The sequence below is a fragment of the Megalops cyprinoides genome, chromosome 14, assembly GCF_013368585.1.
Source record: "Megalops cyprinoides isolate fMegCyp1 chromosome 14, fMegCyp1.pri, whole genome shotgun sequence".
Lineage (NCBI taxonomy): Eukaryota > Metazoa > Chordata > Actinopteri > Elopiformes > Megalopidae > Megalops > Megalops cyprinoides.
Genome location: NC_050596.1, coordinates 7,254,202 through 7,279,388, shown reverse-complemented (window position 1 = coordinate 7,279,388; position 25,187 = coordinate 7,254,202). Strand labels below are relative to the sequence as shown.

The window sequence follows — 25,187 nt, the reverse complement described above, 5'->3', positions numbered from 1 at the left end:
TACATTACATTATAATAATACACATTAAAAATAATATACGTTAAATTTATTATATAAAACATAAAAATAACGTACTCTCAACTGCACAGCACCCTCTAATGTGTTTCTCTGGGAACAAAATGCCTTGTGTCCAGCAGCACATAAATCATGTGACCATTACCATTTATAGAACACTGCGGCATATATAACAACCGAGCAAAACAAAGACCGTGGAACCTTGTTCTTCAGAACCTGTGAACACCTCACTGAGACAGACTGACAGGTTACCTGCAGCGGTTCGCTGTGCTGACCGTGGACGTCAGCATGCGGTGAAGCGCTACCATTTACTGGGACTCTGGCCCCGACGAAAGGCCGTAGTCTGTAAGGGTTAGGAATGCCCACGCCAAACACCTGCAAAAACACAGCCACACAGACACGGCGTGTCACGAAAGGGTTAACAGCTCGCCTTTCCCACCGCGATGTTGGGAAACGTTGTGAAAATATTTCGTTTTACATTACCTGGTATGTGAACACTCCGTGGTGCGACGTGTTAATAAATAAAGTGTTCTCTACGTTGCCTACTACTCGCGCTAGAAAAACAACATCGAACGATGTGTTTCCTCCGGGTGGAATGACCTGAGGGGGAGAGACAGAGCAGGGAACGTCAAAACACTGACCTGCTCCCTTTGGAAGCATTAACATAATCAGAAGTTTCCCATTCCATAGGCACACAGGCATATCAGTGTGTTTTGTGAAGTATAGCACAAGAGCACATTGTACCTTGCCCACCGAAATCTATTTTGGTCTAGCAGGTTTGCAGAGATTGGTCAGAATTAATTAATCTACGAAAAACAGTACATCACCTACCCCTAGCTGAACTCATACAGAGCATTGCATAATGGCTGAGCAGCACATTACACAGAAATCAGCTGTGGGGACAGCCCAGAGGGTTGAGAATAACTGGCACCTATCCATACCAGTGATAACGAAACTTGAACCGTCAAAGAAAATGAAGAAAAACTGGGTTTCGCTTCTCTGTGGTGTTAATGGTGGCTGATTCACGGCCAGGGATAACCTCAAGCCCCAAAACAAGCCAGAGGAGCTCGGTGGAGCACTAATTTATCGTGGGGGGGAGGGAGAAGGTTGTCGGGGACAGGTGTGCTACGCTCTAATTTATTACGTTCCCCAACGCGAGGTCCTGCTCTAACACACAGTGTGCTTCAGGCAGAGCATGCTGTATGAGCGCGCCCTCGCCTTTTGGTAACACCACTGTCAGCAGCGGAGCCATTATTTAACCTCCCCCAAACATCCCCTCCGACTCGGCAGCAATCAAACACGTACACAGCCCTCTACATGATCTTCATTAGCGAGGCCGCTGGAAGGCTGAATCTAATCTGGGATCTGTGGCCACTTGGTCATACGGTTCTCATGATGAGCACAGTGCAGAAAACATGAAGATCAAACAGCTCCACAGAGGCACACATGTATGCAAAGCGTTCCTTTCCAAAGCCTATAGCCACAAGCTGGTCATCTGTTTTCCTAGCCTTAGTCTTACATGTCCTGCTAGTTTTATTTTAGTTTGGAACAAGTACTGAGGGGGTGGGGGGGTATGGGGGACTTACCCTATTCTGGAAAAAAGACGTGTGAAAATGAGCAGTCGCTGCTGATATTGATATTAAAACGATGCTTTCTTCCGAGCTGGGATTGTGCAGATAAACTTTCTCCATTTTTGGCATCCCAACAGGCCTGCAGGCGAGAGATGCAAAAGTCATTACCGTACAAAAACATTCCCTCCAACAAACACTTTCAAAGCAGTGAAAGAACACCCAGGTTTTCTCGCCACTGATACACACTTTTAACTTGGGGGGGAAAAATGTAGGCCATAAAGTTTGCAGTTCACCTTTCGCAAGACAAAACTCCTAATGAATTACAAGCGTAACTTAAGGGTTAGAAGATGGGCAGGAGAGGTAGAGCAGAACTCTTTAATAGAACTCTAACACTTTCATCAATATTTTTTGCTGTCACTCCCTTCCCAGTTTTAAATGTAGCAGAACTCATATGCATGCTACAGAGCTCTCTCTAATGCAAGTTACTGAAGGCTAGCAGGAGGATTTGGATGTTGCAGAGTTCTTCCCAGGTGACTGGAGGCTAATGAGAGGATTTGCACAGGCTAGGTGTTACATCATCTCCACACACATTCATATGAGGGGCTAGACAGCTTTATGGGGGGAGGGGGGTTCGTGTAGCTAATCTTGCTGAATTTTTTTTTTTCTGTTATTGTTTTCCCATTCCAGATGTGCATTACGATGTGATAAAACCTTCTTTCAAACCAAGTCAGATGCAGGAAGACGAACAGGCTGCACCTCCTGAGAACGCGGTCTGGGCGCAGCGTCAGGGTCCAGGAAGCCCCTCTCCGAGACGTTATCTATCTCCGCGGAGGACGTCTACGGTTTCACGCCAGTGCGCTCTCCGTGGAGCAACCCGATCCGCGGCTTGGCGCAGGAGCCGCAGCCCATGTGAACCCTCTAATTTGCCAATTGACCACGGCGTTGACCTGTGTGACCGCGGGGCGCTTTTACGTCCAGGTCCAGGTCACGGAGGGGACTCCGCGACCGTGGTCCCGAGAGAGCCACGGGGACGGCCGCCGCAGCTGACGACGTGCGAAATCCGCACCGCTCTTCCGCTCCGTCTCACACCAGTTTCGCTTCAGCGGAGCATGCTGGGAGTCATGTCCCCCTCTACCGTCACAGAGAACACTGACCTGGATCTACAGTCTGGGTCTTCTTTTCATGGCTGCATTTAAATATTGTGAATAGATTTACCTGCACTTGGAGACTGCATTTTTCCATTTAACGTAATGTTGGATGTTTGATTTTTGAATCGATGTATCTACGCCTGGATGCCATAATGTATAAGGAAGGCTACAGCAACAGCTATAACAGCAGCAGCAACTGAGGCAGCCAAAATAAAACTCATTTTTAAATATTTAGGATCATTTTTACTTTTCAATTTTAGACTTTTCAGCTTTCTTCCAAAAAAAGTTCTGAAAACAGATAGATTGCATTTTAGGGCACGTTAGAGATTTAGTTTAATTTCACACACTGGAGTAACGCACAGCCTTTCAACATCACATTCACGGCAGCATCAGTGACGGCCTTGTCAATTACTTGTTTACTTTCACAGGAAGGTAAACAAGACGGAGAGCAGGCGACCTAGACAGCGGTGAGGTCTATGGCGAAAACAAACCCCGCTCTGGCCCGAAGGGTATCAGCTGACCGCGCGGGGCAGACCAGATGACATTTAACGCCACGCAACATATCAGTGCCAGATTACCCCGTAAGATTTATGGAAGAGGCTAATTTAACTGCGCCTTTATCAGCTCTTGCAGGAGACTGAGAGAACCCTTCAAGGTTACTGGCCAGCTCCTTCCAAACAAGCACTGCTGGAGGGGTGGGGGGTGGGGGATAGCAATTATTTACAAAGTAGGTCGGGTCTCCAGTCCGCTTAGGCTGGGCGGGTAGTAGTTCACAGATACGGAAGGCAATACTGATCTGCAATAGTGGGGATATTATTCACTCCTTTCTAGGACCTAATTACAGACCGCATGCTAGAGAGAGCGTTAGCGCCTGTGGGAACCTCTGGACTCGGTGCACGGCACTCTGGGATACTTTAAATAGACGCAGTGACTCAGAGACGGTCAGGTCAGCCTCAGCAATGACCGCTTGCACAAAAAGCGTTTCAGTTTCCTTCTGCGCCCTTGGAATTGCAGGGGAATTCTGGAAACTGGACACTACAGTGTTCTAGCCTCTGATCCAACAGATGTAAACCTCTTTCAAAGGAAATTCATGCATTCATTAAACGCTGGACACTTAACTGCTTAAGCTCAACGAGTCACCAGACACAGTAACAAAACCTAGGCACACAAACAAGGTTTTGGTACAATAATTAAAAAGTTGCTTTATTTATCTTTCATTTAACCAGGTAACTTGACTAAGAACCAGCTCTCCTTTATCTGATAGCAGCCTGGACAAAAAGTAGGACATCATAACATGGAGATAAAGGTACACAATACAGATCAACAGGTAAAAAAAAAAACTCAGTCAACACAGCTTTGACCTCGTGCTTAAAAAGAGAAACTGATACGAAGCTAAGCTGCATAATTTCAGTCTCTGCTGTAGTCCACTCCAGGTATTAGTGGACCATTGGAATTAACATAGAAATGAACTCATCTGACCTCAACATGCGACGGCTCAGGTTCAAAAGCACCTAAATCCGTGTCCATACTCAACTGTTTTTTTTTTTTTTAAATAAGTGTTGAACATATCATGTATTAAATGATGGACCAAAAATAAAAAGTGTGGAAAATTCAGTGCATTATCAAACATGTGAGGTCTACAGAAGGCAGAGTTCTAAACTCCATCCATTGCAATTTTAATCAACCCCAGTGCAGCTACTTTGTGTTTGAATATCTTTCTCTCACGCCCACAGTAAAAGTCAGAAGGCAGCAGTTCTGCATTTAAACAGTTCACAAATCACAGGTGGAGCAGAGATAGTGCTATGGCTTTATTTCCCTACAGATTCTGCAGTGCACTTCATTGCCATTTCCAATTTACTGTCACATTCCACTTCTTCCCAGAGCTTATATTAGACAATATAATCGACCAAAGAGGATTTTTTTTTTTAATAAACATTAAAGCGGTTCTGCAACTGTGGCTTTATCGCCTCTGTCCCCTACTGCAATCGATACCTCTTAACTGGCTCTGATCCATGGCCTTGCTTTCTGAAAACTAAAATAGCCACAGCATCACTGTTTATGCAGCGATTCTCAATTAAAACTGGCCACCTGTGAAAACTGCAGAAGCCAAATAAATAAAAGAGACGGTTGAGATTAACTATGAATACACAGGCTTCCCTTCTGAAGCAGAACTTCCGCTGCTCTCTGGTAACCACAAGCATGCAAATGCACAGTGCCAGCAGTGGTTAAACCTACTCTCCTACAAAATACGTATCTAACTCTCAAGACTAAACCACTTATAATGTTGAGGACAAAAGGCACATCTAACCCTCCTGAAAGCTGGCCATGCCTCAAACTGTAGCGCTTTAGGGTTATTCTGTAGAGTGTCACAGGGGGTGTAGGTACTGTGTCAACAGAGTGAGAGAGGACTAACAGATCTCTCATCTCATTAAAGAACATCTGAACTCCAGTTTAGACCTCAAGGTTACATGTTAGTGGCTGAGCTGATCAATAGCTTACCACAGAGTTGGAATATGTCCATGCTACTTTCAGGCCACTATTATTATTATTTTTTTTAACTTCTAAAGGTTCAAGCACATTTTTTCCTGCACAATTCGCATGATTCAATGCAGTAACGGCATCAGCCCTTAGGAGGTTCAGCACCAAGCATACATTAACAGTGTGCCGGTGTGCTCATCTCCGCTTCCTGTGTGGTGCAGTTAATGGCAAATCAAAAACAGCTCCCTTCAGTTTACCAGTTAAAAACACTGAACGGCGCTCAATGTTTCAATCAGATTACGCAACCCGTCGTGCAATTACACGCCACTGACAGCCACTTGGTCCCATTCTATTTCGAAATTCCAAATTCCATCCTGGAACGTGAAGCTCAAGCCTGAAGGGAATGAGGCCGGCCTGATACTGCACTCACAGACTGGAAGCAGCAAGAGAAAAACATGCAGGACTCTTTGCGGCCTGACTCAAACTTTAAAAGAGGACTTATGAACAGCACTGAGCACGACCAGTTTTACTTTCATTTTGCTAAGAAATGCCTTCTGTGGGGAAAAAAAAAAAACCTTTCAAATCTCTGTTCTGAACCCTAACTCATCAAAGCAATCATTCACTTGAATCTCTTCGGTCTTGAGGCCGTCTCTCTGCAGTGTTTGAGGCAGCTCCCGGTAATGTACAGCTCTGGCACTGCCACAGGCGTGCTGACTCATTTGATGTTCTCCGTGTCAAATATTTCCCTGCTCTAGTGAAAAGGCAACTCCCTAGAGGGGAAATGAAGAAGTCCTACAGTGACCAATCGCAGCACACAGGAGAAGAGGAGTGTTGAAAGGGGAGGAGTCCCTGGACACTCACTGCTCATGGAAGTCCAGCATGGGCGGCTCGAAGCGTAGAGGTCTGAAGTTCCCTCTGTGGAAGGATCCACTGTGAGGGAGAGAGAGAGAGAGACATGTAAAAGCAGAGCAGTGCGCACACACACACACACATACACACACACACATACACACATACACATACACACATACACACACACACACACACATATACACACACACACACATACACACACACACACACACATATACACACATATACACACACATACACACACACACATACACACACATACACACACACACGCATACACACACACACACACACATACACACACATACACACACGCATACACACACATACACACACGCATACACACACACATACACACACACACATACACACACACACGCATACACACACACACGCATACACACACACACACACACATACACACACGCATACACACACGCATACACACACGCATACACACAAAGGCACGCGCACCCACTCACACACACACACACACACACACACACACACACACACACACACACACACACACACACATCTGGCCAACAGGGCTCTGACTGCAGTCACCATATAAGGGTTATGACACACCCTCAGACCCCAAGGCACTAGTCAAACTTGTTGTATTTGGTCTAGAATGCAAAACACACAGATACCTTCACACAGTGATAACATTTTAAATAACTGGGCGAGGCCTTCCTCTAACTGTAGTTAAACCGTTAAGGGAAACAATTTACTGGAGGATACGACTGACAACTGCCTCTCTGAGGCTGCCTAAGTGCATTAGAATCGATAATCGCCTGCCATATCAAATGCCACTTAAGGAGGGTGCACTTTAGTGAACTCCCGATATTCTGCATGGCAGTTTAGCTGCATAAACACGCTTGTGTGACATCAAAGGTGGGACGCACAGAAGAGCCTCCATGTGTGATCGCTGGAGGTGTCGCACAGGTCCTGAGACCGAGCGGCCGTCTGCTGCACGCCTGTGCGTGGCCCTCGTGGCGGGGACAGAGACAGGGGTCCAGGAGAGCACCGGCACGCGGCCATCGGAGCTAATGACGGCAGGCGAGCTTCTGGCATGACGTGACCAAACGCTGTTATACAACACGCCACAGAGAGTCGGAGCTCCTCTGGCCCGTGTCACGTGACCTCAGTGGAGGCAGAGAGGGGGGCCTCCGTAACACAGAACCCTCCGCGGCCCCTCGTGAGGTGCATGTCCTTACGTGCCGGTCACATGTTGCAGTGCGGCACAGCAGGTGTGAGGAAACTGAGAACAGAGCTGATGCCATTGGCACTGACAGACCTGCACTAGGAGGCCAGGGACAGACACGAGGGGTGGAAACAAATACTGATTTACCACACGCAGACACACACAAACAAACACACACACAAACACAGGTAGACGCAGACATACGGATGCACACACACACGGACACGCGCGGCCACGTACACACAGTCCCACGTGCACAGTCTTATACACACAAACGTACACACACGTACAGGCAGATGCACACAGGGAGTTCTGCAGTATGGCGACACTTTCCGCACGGTAACAGACGTGCGCGTGACCCATTCCTCACTCTGCAAACACTCTGGGGTCCAAACGTGGCGTTATCGGGTCAATAAACATGCGCACGAGATTGCTCGACTGCACTGCCGATAAGGATGTTTGAACAATGTGGCCGACGGCGGAGGGGCGCCAGGATTTTCGGCAGGCGTCTGCCGACCTCAGGTGTTGCATTTCACTGAGGTACGGGGGGGAGGGGAGGGGAGGGGGCGAACCCTGCTCTTAGCGGCCCACGTTCACCATCCCCTCCATTATCACTCATAACGAGGTCACCGTGCTGTTCGATTATCATCGCTGCCCTGGGAGGCACTAACGCGATCAAGCTTTTCACAGTGCTGTTTCTGAGAAGGACCTACCGGATTTCACATCAAGATTTCAATAGTACGGTACTGCATTTCTTAAGACTGACAACAACAATCATTTGCAGACCACCTAAGTACCGTGACCAGAAAACCACAGAGGCATTATTCATAGTTTGTTTGCAGGTCTGAATAAGAGTGAAACTTTCTAAAAGAAAAGCTGATGGAAAGTAGAAAGCAAAACTGATACAAAACCGTGCTTTCACCAACGGTTAAAAAGCAATCAGATAAGATGCCAGTTCACAGTTTTACTCAGCGGTTTATCAGAACGTTCACCTATGTTACAGAAAAAGCTCTGACACAACAGTGTAATGATCCTGACTGTCGCTCATGCAAAGCACAGGACTCAGATACTGGCCCTGAAGCAAATTTTCCCGTTACATTTATCCTGTGGGTCTTTTTGCTGCAAGCCTGTGCCCTGCAGCAGGTGGGACAATGCCCTGTATGTGTGTTTGGAGCCTGCCCATCCGGTGCTCGACTCTGCAGCCATTCAAGGGAAATGCAAGATGCAAGATGAACAAGATGGAGGCTTGTCGCTGTGCGCTCTTCATAGAGTAGCTCTGCACCCGTTCAGTGGCGAATAGTTGCACCGCTTTTTGGGGGAGTATGTCAGGCAGGCTCCAAGAGCTTCAATAGGGGATGCCTCAACACAGCAGACCCCGTAACCAGTCTCCCAAATTACAGGGGTTCAGAATTTAAAGGGCCCCAGAGAAGCGCCGTGGAAGTAAACAAATTACCGCAACCCATCTGCAAAGCCGCCCTCACACAGGTTGTTGGCGGCAATGATCAAACTACAGTGTCCGAGCTGTACGGTTTAGTCGTGGATATTTCCGGGAAATCCTACACTGTGTAGAAATCACAGAAGTCTGCGACGGAAACCCTGGCTGACACAAACAAACCCCGAATGATGCGTTAATGGCCAAGCACACAGAAGGCGGCCCGTGCCTCTGTTTGTGTTTGTGACTGTGAGAGCCCCAAAGGACAGATTAGACAGATTAAACGGTGTCTGTATGACTCAGCTCCAGTCGCAAGACGGAGGAGTTAACCACACACGCGCAGAGGAGGCGTCTCTGACACCGCCAGACTGCGCCGGCACACGCCGCAAATCAGAGCGACGCTCCCCCCGACCCCCCCCAAAAAAAAAACAACAACAAACAGCTGACCTTCTGTGACAAAGAGGCGCCTGCCTACCTGTGGCTGAGCCCTGCAGTGCCGGATGCCCGGACTGTGGAGTCCAGGAACGGGTGTATACAAATGCAGTGCGAAGCCATTTGGGCAGAACAAGCACAATCTTAGGTGATGCATGACCTTTATAGGGTTTCAATATTGTTAGAGATGTGATATACAGTGAGAAGTGGTGTGAAAAACAACGGAGCTGCCTGTGTCATGCCTGCAGCAACACTTTGGAAGGGGTGAGAACGGTTTCGTATGAACACTAGCGGCCGAGATGAGGAGATATCATGGGCTTCTGCACTTCATCCGTCTGTATATTTTTTTTTTTTATTGAATTTGACTGAATTCATTGTGATTTAAATGAAATCCATTGTGCGCAAAATGCGGAGAATTAATCCGAGGACTGTTTGGCTATAATGCAAGAGTGCTTCGCAAGTAAATTATACATTTTTTTCACATCACAAAGAAGGCCTTTCACTGATGAAATGAAAAATTCCCCACATGCGGCGGAAGGCGCAGTCAGTGCGGTTGGCCAGTCACGTTCTGCTCCTGAGGAACAACCAGAATCAGCTTCATTTGAAAGCTTTACTTCACATCATGTTATTGACATTCGGCAGATGCTCTTATCCAGAGCAACTTACACAGCGCATCTAATAAAGTGGCACGAAAACTTGCACAATCAGAGCACCACTAACCACACATGAACAAGCGTCAGGGCCAAAACAGATGCGCTGAGATCGCAAATGCGGGCCGAGATCGACATGCAAGTGCAACACAATGTACACAACAGGAGGGACTACACTGTTCCCAACACAATGCTTACACAGCTCTAAGCATGCTCATATTATGCAGATATTGACCATAGCTACCATTTTGTTCCTCATAAAACATGAACTTCGGACTTAAAAGCCTGAACCTAATTAAAAGGATGCATCCATTGACATACCCTACACTGTGACACCCGATGCCCAGACACTGTCACACCCATCCTTACGTATTTATGCTGCAGAGCAGCACAGAGGAATATGTCCTGCTCTCAGTGATGCGTTTTTCTTGGCGCACCCAGTTCGGCTTTATTGCTTTACTGCCGCGCACGCCATTGCAGGGCTGTAAAAAGAGGCACTTGGACAAATCAAATCTGCGCGAGATATCCTAAAACATGCCACCTCGAACCTTATTCCAAAAACGACCTCGACAGCAGGGCTTCCACAACCAATAATAATAAAAAAAAATACAGAGCAGCGATATGGCAATGAGCTGAGCCGCCATTACGTCTGCCGTCACGCTTTACAGCGCCTGCCTCAGAATGACCAGAATGGCTTTATGCAAACGCCAGTGGTGGTAGCTCCCTCGCGCGGTTCCATCCGGACTCCTACAGGCTTGCACAGACCGTCTGTTGCACAGAGCTGGCGTGGCCCGTTGGTGCTTTTTTTTTAACTTACTTTTTTCATTTTCTTTTTGAAGATATGATGAAAGAAAGAAGCATAGCTAAACTGTGTGAGTGTGGAGTCATCAAAATGTCACCGGGGGAGACCCATTTCAAGATCCCGAGGCCCGCTTTTCAACACGACCTCCGAGCTGCAGTGTCAACAGCACGGGCCTCGCCGACGCAGTCCGTAACATCACCTCTGAGGCACTGAGAGGTGACGGCAGTGACGCACAGCTCCGACAGCTGCCGAACGGGGGCTGAGGAACCCGCTGCAGCGAAGCGTGCCGCGGACACACTCCACCGCCTGCAGACACTTCCTAAGAACGACATTCAAAAAATAACAAAATCAAAAAATGCAGGTGAATTCAGAGGGCGCGTCACTGTGTGCGGGACGCAGGAGCGGAGGCTCTGTTCTGAAACCCGCCGCCTTTTGCATTCCTCCCTTGTGCCCCTGCACTACTGCGGGCCCGCGTGTTCACAAACACACACTGCTCTCTGCGTGCCTGAGGGGCACCGACCAATAAGACGGGAGATGCGGGGGCTGCTCCTCCCCAAGCCCCGCCTCTCTGGATTCCCAGATTGGTCCCCACCCGTTCTGAACGCAAGGAGATGTGGTGCGGCATGTGAACGAAGAGTGGTGCTCCTGCCGTTACCTATCCCTCACCGTCAACCTACAACAGGGATCACTCGTTCAATCGTTCAATCATTCAATCATTCATTCATTCATTCACCTGCTCTTCTCTCTTAACCCTCTCCCACCATCAGAACACAACTGTATCAGGATCAATAGACAGACAAGGACAAGGGGAACAGAGGGGCTTTCTGACATGGCACAAAGGAACACACACACACACACACACACACACACAGTATACATACATACATACACAATATACACATATACATATCAATAACACATATGTGTAACATGCATGTACATATATATATTGAATATATATATGTCACAACAACAGAAACAAAAACAAAAAAAACTCATGATGTGACAGGATGTGAGAATAGAACAGACACTGGGATGAGCAGTCTGACAGGGTGCAATTTCCTGAATGCTTTTTTCACAGAGGAACAGACTGCTTGAGTCATGTCACATGGTATCGCATTTCTATATACAGAAAGTCCACACACCCAAACAAACATGCACTCCAGTCCGTAGAGTAAAGAGCTAACCTGGAGCGGAATTTGAGGATAAACGTGCATTACCTTTTTTGATGATATGGACTAAGGTCGATGGCAGACTCTGTCTGTAAAGAGAAGATATTTTAAGACATGTCTTAAAATGAAAACATTTAGCCACGTACACGGCAGAATGATTAACCTAAATGACATAAATAAACTAATATGCTCAGGATTATTTAAAAAAATGTTATCAATTTGCATAAGACTTCGTCTTTGTGTCAGAGGACGGAAGTGCGTACAATAAAACAATACATATGATATGATATGGGCTCTATGCATATATTATGATCTGTCATTTCCGGAAACTGTACTTCAACAGAGTTCAACGAATCACGAGATGATAATATTACAAACAAAACTATTACAAACTTGCAAAGCAATCACTGAGCTTGCTGCCTCTGCCATTTACACCAGAGCAGAACACCGGTCTACGTTTAACATTTACTCCCACCGACCAACGGCATTGCGGTGCTTACGGGGGTCCTCAAACACGCAGGGCTCTGCAGGGTCCAATCGGTCTGACGTGACTCAAAATGGCAGCCTGCATTTTGGCCAATAGAGACTCACGCCCTGCTCAAGAGTTTGCCGACTCTGACAGGGCTTTTGGTAACATCTAAGATGTGTGTGTTTTCTGAACGCACGAGGAGGGTTGCTCGCCACACTTGCACTTTTTTTTGACTGCGCTTGCTAACCTACGATGAAGAGCAGAAATGCTTTTATTTTTCCCCGTTTGCAGGGTGACCACAACAACAACTTAGAAGGCCGAAAGAGGTGGGTGTACGTGGATGCTAGCAAATGACTGTTTATCTTACAGCTTTAGCAACTGACAGTATGTGAATGAGGCCATGGTACATTCTACCTGGGTGCAGGCATTGTTCAAGAAACATGTTAGCTATGATTTAACAAAACAGCACTTGACAATCTTGGATGCAGCAACACCGTTGTAAGTAAGCTTTTAATAGGCAGTTCAGTTTATATCATTACAGGTTGCACGCAGGACACTCTGGTGGTTTGACCGTACACCAAGGCGACAAAGGTGTCATCTTACCTCCAGGAGGCCATCTTCACCAAAATGTAGTACCTCTAAAATGGTGTCTGACTGGATGAACGCTGTGGAAACAAACAGAATGCCTTCACTGGACGACTGTCAATCTGAACCACACACAGAAATTCTGGACAATTTAGGCACCACTGGATTGGATTTCTGTGAGCTCACAATCACGGCCACTTTAGGACCCCTGTGAGACAAAAAGCTGGTGAGAAAATCCTTCATTCCCTGAAAATGCTCTTCTGTAGAGATTAACTTGATTAACCCAATTGTGCTGGATATTTTAACACACATGATGAAGTATAATGAAATACAGCCCTTTTTAATATAAATTTAAATTTATAAGAAATTGTTTATTTATTTACATATTTATTAATACTTTTGAGTAACATTGGATTACAGACACACATTCCCTCAGGGGATCACTTTGTGGGTCCACTGAGTCGACAAAGTCATGTGACAAACCACAAGCGCACATCTATTTTCAGTGGCCCAGGAAGCGGTTCTTCTTCAAATTCACACATCTCTCAGTGTACTGTTCTTCACACCTCAGAACTGCTGCCCTCTTTATTTTCGCCGGTTCGCCTTATGACAGCAAGAGTTGTGCATCCGAGGCACCAGCACAGACGAGCTCAAACGCACAGACCAGGACTAAACTCTGACTGGTGTGTATGGGGGGGGACCAATCATCTCATCTGTAGGGCTCTTTGTCTGCGAGGGCTGGGGGGTACAATCCCCCACAGACCCGTGGCTTTGGCCCGTGCCCGGTTCTCCCATATTCTGAATGTCAACCGACCGCAGTGAAATGAGAAGCAGGCCTCAGCAAACAGTGCACCCGAGGATACCCTGCTGAATCCTGGCACCGCGGGTCAGGCGCTATAATTAGCCGCTGGAGTGGCGTAACGTCAGCCGCGTTTATAGGCCGGAGAGTCTGAGCCGCGCGCTCTTCTCCCCGCAACGCGGCCCCGGGACCGCGGCGAACCGCGGCGCTCACGGGCCGCGCGCTTCAAACGCCCCGCGGCGCTGCTTCGGCGACCCAGCAGGGAACAATTCAAATCAAACGCAGAAGAAAAAAGAAAAAGTATGAAAACGATACTGACACTCTTAGCCCGGACGCTCAGCGGAGCGCTTTGTGGCTGGGCTACAAAGCCAGCAGCGCGTGATTCAGTTCTATTTCTTACAACAAAAAGGCTTGACAAAGCAGAGGGGGGGGGGGGGGGGCAGAGATGGTTATCGTGCGCGTATTGCGAGCGCATGGCTGAAACTGGATGCGTTTAAGTCGAGCCTCAAGGGGTGAAAGAGCTGACACTGTGTCGGAGCCGGCCTTATTACTGTAGCATACAGAGACGCCTGTAGGAGAGCCAGTGGCTCTCACAGTGAGAGGGGTTTAGACATAGGGCCTTTGGGATAAAGCTCAGATATGTCCAACTCATACCAACAGCAGCAGAAAGACTGAAAAAAAAAAACACACGATGACCTTTGACCTCAGCACGGGCCTGCTCTGGGGCTTCCCGCAGTGCAGCCACTATCTCATTAAATGATAACACTGTGGTGAGTGTACACTTGAAGGCCCTGCAAAGTTTCATTCCAAACAGAAAGAAAAACGTCGTTTCTGCTTGGCGTCTGCTGACCAATGTGGAAGGCCCTAAATGACAACCCATCGGGTGTCAGAGCCAATGGATGTCAGAGTTTAGGAGGATGGGGTGGAGGGAAGCCCTGCGCTCCCACCCAACATCCCTTTTGTGCTCAGCGTGAAAGCAGAGGGTCACGCAATACGGCGGATTTGGTTTCCTCTCGTTTGCCTTCCCAATAGTCCTTTACTTGTGCGAGTTGGAGCAACAAGATACCGCACACAATTAGCTAAATGACCTCTATTTCTTGTGGCGTGCGTCTAATTGACGAAGGCTGGCCGCAGCGGGCGCACCGTGCTGAGCTCAGCATTACCCAGGAACCCTCACCACACTGGCTTCCTGCTTGGCAGCCACCAAATCAGTAGTACTCGAATTTCAAACCCGCGTATCAATGTGAGGCAGCCAAAATTTTGCCTGGGAGCATTCTCAGACAATAAAGCTGTGAGTAGCAATAAATGCCATCATGCAAAATGTGAGACTGTAATTTTGCCATCAAACGTGACTAGTCTAACCCACTTCCTTTGAGGAGCGTGCGCTCAAAACGTCTGCTCTATCGCAGGAACCAGCCGCTTTTCTAACATACGGAGCACTCCTCTGGCCCCTGAAAGTAATACATGCGTCTCATCTAGCCCAGAGAGAATATATTATGTGTGGACAGGTTTGATACCTGAGGCCCGGGGTCGCATAGCGAGGCTAGGTAGAATACAGAAAGGGAGGGGGAACCTTTGCTGTAACTCAGGGGCTGATTCAGTCCTTCAGAACAGACCTGCAGCGCACTGATATTGCATCACTTAGCTGGCAATCTCCCTCAGGGTGTATTCTTAAAACACCTGACTCAGACCATGACAAACATATAGGGCACACGAACAGGAATGATTTCATTTTGGAACTTGCTGGGAGATGAAAAGCACTCCTGCTGAACACAATCTGATGCAATCATTATCTTTGTTGCATAATACACATTCTACCAAAAAAAAAAAAAAAAAAGAAAAGCCACAGGACTGCTGAACCGAAAGCCTAACACATAACTTTAGCCCTCCTGAGTTAGCTACTTCCTAACTCAAAGTGTCCTGCTATGGGCTCCTTGCAGCAAGTTAATGAAAAGTTAAAATCAATTATGGGAAAAAAAGAAAGAGGTGAATGATTGCATATCAATGGTGCTGTGAATGTGCCTTCAAGAACGTTCACCTAAATCACACCCCTCCCTCTCCATTCAGACTGCAGGGCAAGGGGGCTACCCTCAGAAATGGCACTGACGTGCTAGCTTTGCCGTTAGATAGTTTCCACTGAACGTTTCCTTCACACATGAGTTAAGCTCGGCAAGATGTGCTAAAGAAAAACAGTCATGTGACTTTTTAAGGAAGTGGAAGTGGAAGAGAGAGAGAGAGAGAGTTAACTGCAAATGTTAGAAGGTTCTCCGTGCCCAGCAAAGCGGCTGACATTTAACAATATTAGGCTATTTATTCGCTTAGCGCAGCGTTTCTCAAACCTCTCCTGGAGTACCACTTGTCCTGCATGTTTCAGATCTCTCCCTGCTCCAACACAGCTGATTCAAATGATCAGTTTGTTATTAAGCAGCTTCAGGAGTTCATAATGAGCTTAGCGGAAACAACTACCCAAGGCGACTTAGAGGTGATTCTGCGCATAGGCTAACCCAGAAGACCATTTCAAATCTTGCAACAACAAAAAAAAAAAATTATGCTGCATCGCTGTTGACTCACTTAAAGGCAGCTACAGTTGAGAACGTGCCTGTGCAAATTTTGAAACATGCAGGAGCAGCAGTGCTTCAGGCCACATGCAAATGATCTTACGACGAACGGCTTATTGTGTGAATGAGCCTAAACTTTCGATTTTTCGCCCAACGGCGGACTCAAATCTCTGAGTCTGAACGGCTTACGCTCCACGCCTCACTAAATTAGGGTATCGCGGCGCTTATGACTCCAATCCCAGAGAGGCAGCGCAGGAGCGCTGTTCTGCGCGAGGTGGTTCTCTAGGCTGCGCTGGTGCGCTTGGCCGCCTAACCACCCTCGTGTGTTTTACATAGTGCCCATCTGCCCGTCCGCTCATCCGCACTGACAGTGCTGTAACATTCATCCCCCTTTTTCTGCATATCACAGCAGCCTATAAGCCCATCACAGATCTCTCGGGATTCAATGGAAACAGGCTAGTTAGTCAGAACTGTTTACCAGGCTGTTAAATGTGCAAGGCTGGTCTAAAGCAGAGAAAAAAGCAAGGTGTTGACAGAGAGCATCTGAGAGCCTCACCCACAACTAAACTGAAGTTCCTTCTCTTCACATCCTGTGCCCAAGGTAAAGTCCCTGTCCTCTTCAATGACACATCAAGCACACAGAGGTAAACTGGAGCTGACAAAACGTGAGGCACCAATCTTCAGAGTGTTTGTTTTTTTTTTTTTTTTAACGCTGACTGAAGCCCCATTTGACTCCTGCTGTAAAGCAGACAAGCCAGAAGGGAGAAACCCTCAACCCCACCACCAGAGCAAATGAGAGCGGTCAGTCCTTCCTCAAATGGATGACCAGGGCTGTGGAGCTTAGTACTGGCCTTTGTAGACATAATACTGGAAATCTGTCTCAAGATAACAGGATTCTCGTAAAAATTCACAAGTCAGCACTCGGAGTCAACAGACATATTCTGTCACACCAACCACTCGGCTACACAATAGCGAATCGAATTTTACACAGTAGCCCTGACAGTCTGTGCAAACAGTAACTGCCTTTTCGATACTGTTATGCCAGAATGAGCAGCAACCTGAAGCCCCGCACAGGGCCTCTGTTTCAATGTACAGGGGCGCTGCAGTTCCCCAGTCGTCGCCCTGAGTCTCTGTACCAGGATCACCCTGGGGGGTGTGTGTGTGTGTGTGTGTGAGAGACTCTGTGCCCCTCCGTGAGCCAGTCTGCGAGGCACCTGGTGGATTCTCACCCAGGTATGGCAAGACTCGCCAAGCGAAAGGACAGAAATCGCAGAATTTGGCAAATATGCAGAGCAAGAAACAGACACAGCAGACCATGGCGATGGTGTGGAGGACACCACTGACTACAAAGGAACGAGAATCTTGCAGAAACCTGGCAAAAAAATCACACACTGGGATATTTCACATGTGCTCCAAGTGGCAACAGCAATACAGTGGATTAAGAGACAATGCTGGTGGTATTTAGAGCATGAAGGACAGGGCTGCTCCTTTGACAGCTCTAAAAAGTGTAACAATGGGGAAAATTACATGGTTCTCAAAGGACTGGCACTAGACAGCTCAGTTCAGTTTAAAGATTATCACCCACTGCCATTTCCCTCATCCTAGTAAGACAGACTTTGTTTGGAGCTTATTTTGACCAATCAAAGCCCTTAGATATATTACCAAAACTTGTATATATTAATACTATTTATAAATAGAAATACCTAGACATTGCTCCCAATTATTGCGCAACCTTGAAAAACTGAATATGCCTTTAAGGTTGAACGCACCAGAAAGCTCCAAGAGTCCCTGACTAGATTTCAACTCAGGTCTTCCTCTTTTTGTATACTGACATGCACAGCAAGTGTTGGGCTGTAAAATGTAATAGTCGGACACCTAAACATTATGTATGACTGACTACCCCTGAGTTTACTCAGTGACATCACCGACAAACACTACCATGTGTATGACAGCATTCATCAGAAAAGCTTTACAAAGACATGACTCCTTGTACAGTAATGTATTCACACACATTAATCGTAATCATAAATTAATGCGCTCCCACCAAACAAAGTACCAAATTATATAACACGATGACAATTCTCTCTGGACCCAGAGTACTTTCGTAAATAGAAATAACGTATTGACCAATGCGACGCGGTCGATTAGCCTGTCTCTTTTTAAAGACATTGCTAGGTAAAACGTGTTCGTACGCAGCCGTCATTTCACACACAAGAGACAATCCTTCCTACTTCTAGTTAGCGAAAATCAATCACAAATCAGAAAGAGACCATATTAATGGTCTAATGTAATTTAGGCGAAATTAAAGCATTCTCACCGCTGACACACACCTACACCAGCGCAGCCCGTAAGAGAAGGTAGCTGTCACAGTGAGTCGCTTACTGAGCATTAGGCTAAGAGCTAACTAGCCAGCTAGAACAGTCCTTGCGGAGAAAGATATACTTGCCAAACGTTAACCAGCTACGTTTGACACGTATCTTTTCTCTGACTTTTCATAAAGTCAAAAGCATGTCCGCAATCTGCTAGGGGCTAAGCTCTTTTAACTTAGCTCTTTTAAGTCTGAATTGTATTACTTAGCTAGCTAGCTAACGCTGTCAAGCTATCTCTCCGAATCAATGACAGGTAACTTCAGCTACCTCGCTGAATTTCTCTCGCAAGCATTAGTGACTGACTGACAGTGGTGAAAACCAGCTACCGCAATATAAATAGATAAAATACACATTATAACATATAGATATAAAACGTGTTCTGTAGTTAGGGTTAGATAGCGAGCCACAAACTTAACGAAATTCGCTAACGTTAACTGACCCAAGTTCGACAGCTAGTCATGCCTTCTGCTACAACAAAACCTGACAATACTGCAAATACTTTTTTTTTCCATTTCCCCATATCTCTCGTAAAGAATAACTTCATCAAAAATGTGTAATGTCAACAATGTGCAAGTTGTCAGGGCATTCTGAAGCACGTTTGGCTACGCTCACACAGCCAGCGTTAAATTGGCCGGTTAGCTATCTTGACTAAGCTAAATGTTGAAATAGCTGCATGAAACAAATTGCCACTGGCACTGACGAATATTTCAGGCCCAGATGAAGCCTACCATTCAACTTATATCATACGCCAAAAAATACTGACGTAGCCACTGAATGAAGAACGGGTATTGACGTTTTTTTGGAAACAGAGTAGCTAACCATGACAGCAGAGTAACATACTAAACACTCTTTTAGCTAGCTAGCTAGCTATTGCCAGTTTCGTTCGCAGACTAAACAAGGCTGGCTACTAATAGAGCTATGCCCAGTGGATAGCTAACTAGATAACAACAGTTATTGTCATTACTTAGCAAGCTAACGGTGGCTAGCTAAATATCGCCGCGTCTATCGTCAATCAAATCGTATTTAATACGAAAAAGGTTGCCGCTGTTAGCTTGCTAGCTAGCGTTCACAGTGCAGTCAAAAGCAAAGGCAAAGCGGAGCCGCTGCTAATGTAGCAAGCCCAACACCAGCACCAGTCCATGGCAATGTTAGTTCAGAGTGCTCCACAAATCACATATTAAAAAAAAAAAACACCAACCTTGTTTATTGGCCTGCGCTATATGAAAGAGTGAAATAAATAAAACCCGCCAGGCTCCAAGGCGTGCAGTTTTTGTCCCCATTGATAACTGAGATAAAGTCTCAGGTCGTTTTGTGTTCGCCATGCCTCTGTGATGGTATCTATAGCTATGATAGCACCAGTGTGCCTGCATGCTGATATAAACACTGCTGGGAGCTCGGGCAGAGAAAGAGACACCCTCTGGATGTAAGTGGTACTGCAAGTCGATCAAACAGTCGTGCCTGACACATTTTTTAAATGTGCTGACTACGACCATTTTTCAGCTCGGTGTGCAGTAAGACAGCCAGACAATCTATTGTCAGTTAACTGTTCATAAATTGTACAATTGTATCTTTGTATGTATTTTTCCATTCTGTGTAGTATTGGAAAAGAATCAAAGTAAAATGTTCGCTGCTAATCTGACCTCAAATTCATTAGACATTGTGTCGTGGCTGTTTTTATTGATCAAGAATTAATTTACCGCTGTATTAATAACATTTTCAGCCTTAATGTAAGAGGTAGGTCTTAATTCTTGATGTTTGCAATCTTGTTTAAAACATAAAAAGTTAACTTCTACATTTTTGAAAACGGCGAGAGATGTCAACTAATTCATTGCCAAAACACCGTGGAAGTAAGCAAGATCCTCTCTATAGATTTTTACACCGGCTTCGATTGGGATTTATCAGTGAAATTCATACCCCGGCACAGCCATGATATGGCTGTCATACGTTTGAACTTGTTCACATTATCATATTTAGTAAAATTCCCAACGCTATATATCAATATTATTTTAATATACATGGTTAGTTAAGCCATCGACTTTTCTGGTCAGCCATATATGCCAGAACAAAGTTTTTAGCGACAGTATTAGGAATAAAAACATGGGGAAAGACGTAGGGAGTTAAGGGACAGACAGACAGAGAGAGAGAGAGAGAGAGAGAGAGAGAGGGAGGTGGGGAGGGTTGTACCTCGATTGGCCAAAGCTTAGCAACATCTCCGTAACTAATGTCAACAGAAATCGAATCTTCAGGGGACTGGTGCAAGAGTAGTCTACCATTCTCCAAATAAGAATCAAGCAGGTAAATTTATGTTTATGTAGGCTTGTTGTCGTTGGTTAGCCTCAGTGCGACATTTTATGCTGTTATAAATAATAAAAAAAAAACGTTTTATTTGCGTCACTCCTTAAATACTGAATGTACGATCAGACGTTATTGAGTCAGCCACTTGGCTCGACTGTCGACACGTTCATGGAAGTAATATTTGTATCTGATCGCATAAAAATGTTTAAGATTTTAAAGTTTTTATTTTTTTTCTGCAAACGCTGGGCCTGTTATTCCTGAATTACATGATACACTTGTAAGCTTCCGACATAATAGTTTCCTCGGAGATGGACAGACGGTTGGCTGAAAGATGCTTAATGGTATCAAAGAAACTAGTCCAGCAAGAATGCGTGTAGAGCTACAGTGCGCCACAAGGAATTTTTGCGCACTGCGGGTCACGTGCACTCTCAATCAGTGCGCAAATCGCGTCTATTGTTTGTAAGATAGTGTTCCACCTGACAGCTGCCGCAAGGGGAAACCACACAAGCTCTTAATACAATCAATCATTCCAAAGCAATTTACACAAAGGACGTACAAAATTAGCTGGGATTCTCGAGGCACACAACACAGGGGGGCTGTGTACTGTGTAAATAAATTTGCCTCGGGGTTGTCCATGCTACCACAACACCCATTTAATCTAAACCGCAATATAAAGACAGCATTCATTATATTTACCATTGGCAGACAGTTCATTTGTTTTTCTGAGCAGTTTTACAGATGACGTGAACGCTTTGTTAAGAGACACAGTTATTTATCCAATATACTACGAGCAGTTGCATTTTGTTGTATTTTGTTCTGTGAGCAGTGTTTTTTTTTCTGTGAGGTATATTTTTATTTATATTTTATATAAGATATATATATTATTTATTTTTATGGTATTTTATTTAGGTCTATAAAATTTAGATGACAGAAAAGTGCTTATTAAGATATGTTTACTGCGATCAGGTCTGTGTTAGTGTTTGCGTTTTTGTATCAAACTACTCTGCTGAGAGAATTGTATTAGAATGGATTTACAAGTCATTTTCAGACAGGACTGATCATGTGAAAAATCCATAACTTCAAGACTGGCTGAAATTCTGTCGCGAGTATGTTACATCATTAATTCGGTCAACATATGCTTCATTTCAAGTTTACCTTAAAGCCTTTCCACTATCCGTGTAATTTACCTTATCTAATATGTAAATTGAATTACAGGTACAGAACACATTATGAAGTTCCATATGGAGCTCTGTGCTGTATTTTTTTTTTCTTTTTACACCTGCCTGCAGATCATGCTTATTCCAATTATAAAATTATTCACAGGTTTGTTCCCTGACTAACAATAGCAAAGAATAAGTCAAGTACAGTTTTAGTTTGTTCTCCTCCATGAAACAAAGACTTTGATATAATTTCCCACTCATAAGTGCCTTTGAATTTTATATATTTATATTAAATTAATTTATTAGCCCATTTTTTGAAGATCCTCATTAGGCATGTGCACCTTTAGCACATCTTTGTTTGGTTGCTGTTCACAGTTTTCTGTACTCTTGCTAAGGGGCCTTTGGCGTGACCCATGAGGGTGAGGAGGGCACCTCTTCCAGGGAACATGGCTGGACAGGGTCTGGGGCATACCCAGGCAGGGGTACGGGAGGACGTGGCGGCCATGATCCCCACACGGGCATGGCTGAAACTCCACAGGCTGAAGGAAAGCAAGCTGGCACTCTCACAGGTCCTGGCACAAATCGGCTTCAGGCACAGTGAAGGTAAGAAACGCAGTAACACACTCCAGGTGAAGGAACAGCTCTGTGGGAACATTGCCTTGATAATATCTTCATCTTAATGAATCGTTATTCAGTTAGAAATAAGTCAAAGCAATAGCCTTTGTGGAGGGTGAAATATTGCTTTTATAATTTTAGAGTGTACTGCCATGACTCTGCTGCATGGCGAGTATGGATATAGTAGCAGCATTTGTTCATCTATCTGGCATTTTGATCCAGGGAATAAAATACTTTGATAATCAATAGCTGAATCTTAAAAAGCGACATTACATGGCAATAAATGAATGGTGTAACACTGCCTGAAAAGTAAAGTGGCACGAAATTCAGGTCATATTTGGAGATCTGTTCTGTGCAACAACAGTAAGCAACAGCAAAGAACGATGTCCTTCATCTGACAAAGACAGCATAGCCTGAGAAGCTTTGTTCACCTGCTTTTTCTTCAATAATACAGTAATAAAGAGTAGCCTTCAGGGAGCGATTCCTGTGTACGCATACAATGCTTTATCTGCTTCAGCTGTCTTTTTCTCCCAGCAACTGCAAATCAATGGATATGTATACATATTCTCTTGGATTTAAAGCTAAAATAAGTATGTGATGTAGGCTCATATTCAATCTGACAGCTAAGGGCTTTAAAGCTCTTTTCCTTTAACTTTGAGCAATACATTTAAGCAAGGATTTTTTTTTCTTTTCATATTTTCTTGTGCACTTACACATCATCACTGAGATAAGAACTTTAATGATGAAAGCAAGGCATTCAGCCCAGCTAAGCGCTATAGTCTAGACTCTTGAGTGTATCTAGGACAATGACAAGCTTTGTCTTGAACTGCTTTGATTCCACTATGAGTCCTGGCAAGCTGTTCCTAATACCAATATGGAATTTACCTAACTAATTTCCCCTATGTCCTTTTGTTCAGCTTACAGACCCACATTATTTATGGTTTCCACTTTAAAGATATAAAAATCTCAAATAAGCCCTGCTTGACTCTGATTTTGACTGTTGTTTTAAAGTGTCGTAGGTATACATTTTCAACACCTGGAGCCACTCTTGTTGCCCTTTTCTGTACTTTTTCAAGAGCTTCTACATTCCTGCAGTGTGGTGCCCAGAACAACAGGTGGTACTTTAAATGTGGCTGAAAGCATTATGTTAGCATTATCTAACAATACAAAACTTTTTGCAGCCTCAACACAATGTGTCCAATGTATCTCCTCTTTCAGACTGTTAAGATACCAAGTTAAATTTCCTTTTGTCCCCTCAGATTATGTTGACTCTCTGAGGAAACCAGTGTCCTCCCAGTACGCTGGGGGAATGTTCTCTCAGTTCAGCAAGGGTGGCGATATTTATAATGTAAGTTGAAGAAGCCTATTTATATATCTGCATATAGCTATTGTCTAGGCATTTTTGCTAGTTGGCTGGGTAATTATAGATCTACAAGGAAGCTAGATAACTAGCTAAGTCAAAATTGTCCTATGGTACCGCTTAAAGAGTACCATCCAGAAGAGATATGTGTGTACTATTAGTAAGTTGTAACCAATATTTTGTCTTCTTTAATCACTCAAGCTTATCAGTCACAATTACATTTTCACTAGTCAAAACTTATTTACAAGTATCTTTAATTCCATATCAGATATCAACAATTCCTTTGCCGCTACTGATGATAACAAGTACAGCTATAATTATAATATTTATGAAATTATGATTACAATGGTTATAAATGAAACACTTATACTGTCATTTATAATTGTATTTTAGATGTCTTTAATTAAATATATTCAGAAATATGTAGAATTAATATCATGCCCAGTCATAATTAAAAAATTATGACCAGTCAAAATGATTTGGAAGTATGACTAATTATAAATGAATTATAGATATCTATAATTTGTAGTAGCTTGAGTGATTAAATGTTAAAACAGCTGGTCATAGTCTTCTCAGGGTAATGCACTTCACTACATACCCTGATAAAACAGCATGCAGACTGGAAACAAAACAGACTAATAGTCATCTCTCTAAGCAAATGAAGAAGTTGTTTTAAATTAAGGATTTCTTCATATTCTCAAGTGCTTTGAAGGTTTAAAAATATACTGCACTGCATCATTGTTTGTGGAAGTTAGTGGCAGTGGTCAGTCAGCATTTCCCCATATGTGTCACACATCCACAAAGAGATGCGTCCTTCCTCTCCAGCTGACTGCTAGCCCTCGAGAACTGGAGACGCTGTGCGAAAGATTGGGCAGGAAGGCCAGGCTGTACCAGCGCAGGCTGGACTGGCTCACCACTGGCAGCCGACAGCTCTTTGGCGTGATCCAAGAGCGTAGCGCCGCCCTAGTGCTGGACTTTGGGAGTGTGTCGAGGGCCCAGTTCCACCTGAGTCAGGACTCTGTGTGCACTGTCATCAGAGACCAGCTGTCGCGGATCTCCAGATTCAACCTTCTCTGGTAAGATGTGCACTGCTGTAGGAATAACATGCTGTACCATCAGACTGGACAAGAAAAACAGCAAAGAGTTTCTGTTTTGACCGGGTCAGCTGGATTTCTCCGTTTGGTTTTCAAGACCTGT

At 45.0% G+C, this 25,187-nt stretch overlaps 1 protein-coding gene across 2 annotated transcripts in view; it reads right to left on the bottom strand.

Moving 5' to 3' along the window:
• Window positions 1-19,891, bottom strand: part of LOC118789186 (transmembrane protein 131-like) — a 41,890-nt gene extending 21,999 nt beyond the window's left edge. For both annotated transcript variants that reach the window (XM_036545517.1, XM_036545518.1), the window contains exons 1-7: window positions 19,759-19,891; window positions 12,853-12,914; window positions 11,829-11,869; window positions 6,074-6,142; window positions 1,602-1,725; window positions 499-615; window positions 268-390 (exon numbers count right to left, since the gene is read on the bottom strand). In XM_036545517.1, coding sequence (XP_036401410.1) covers window positions 268-390; window positions 499-615; window positions 1,602-1,725; window positions 6,074-6,142; window positions 11,829-11,869; window positions 12,853-12,914; window positions 19,759-19,882 — 660 coding nt within the window. In that variant the 5' untranslated portion in view covers window positions 19,883-19,891. The remainder of the gene's footprint in view (window positions 1-267; window positions 391-498; window positions 616-1,601; window positions 1,726-6,073; window positions 6,143-11,828; window positions 11,870-12,852; window positions 12,915-19,758) is intronic.
• Window positions 19,892-25,187: the final 5,296 nt, after the last annotated feature.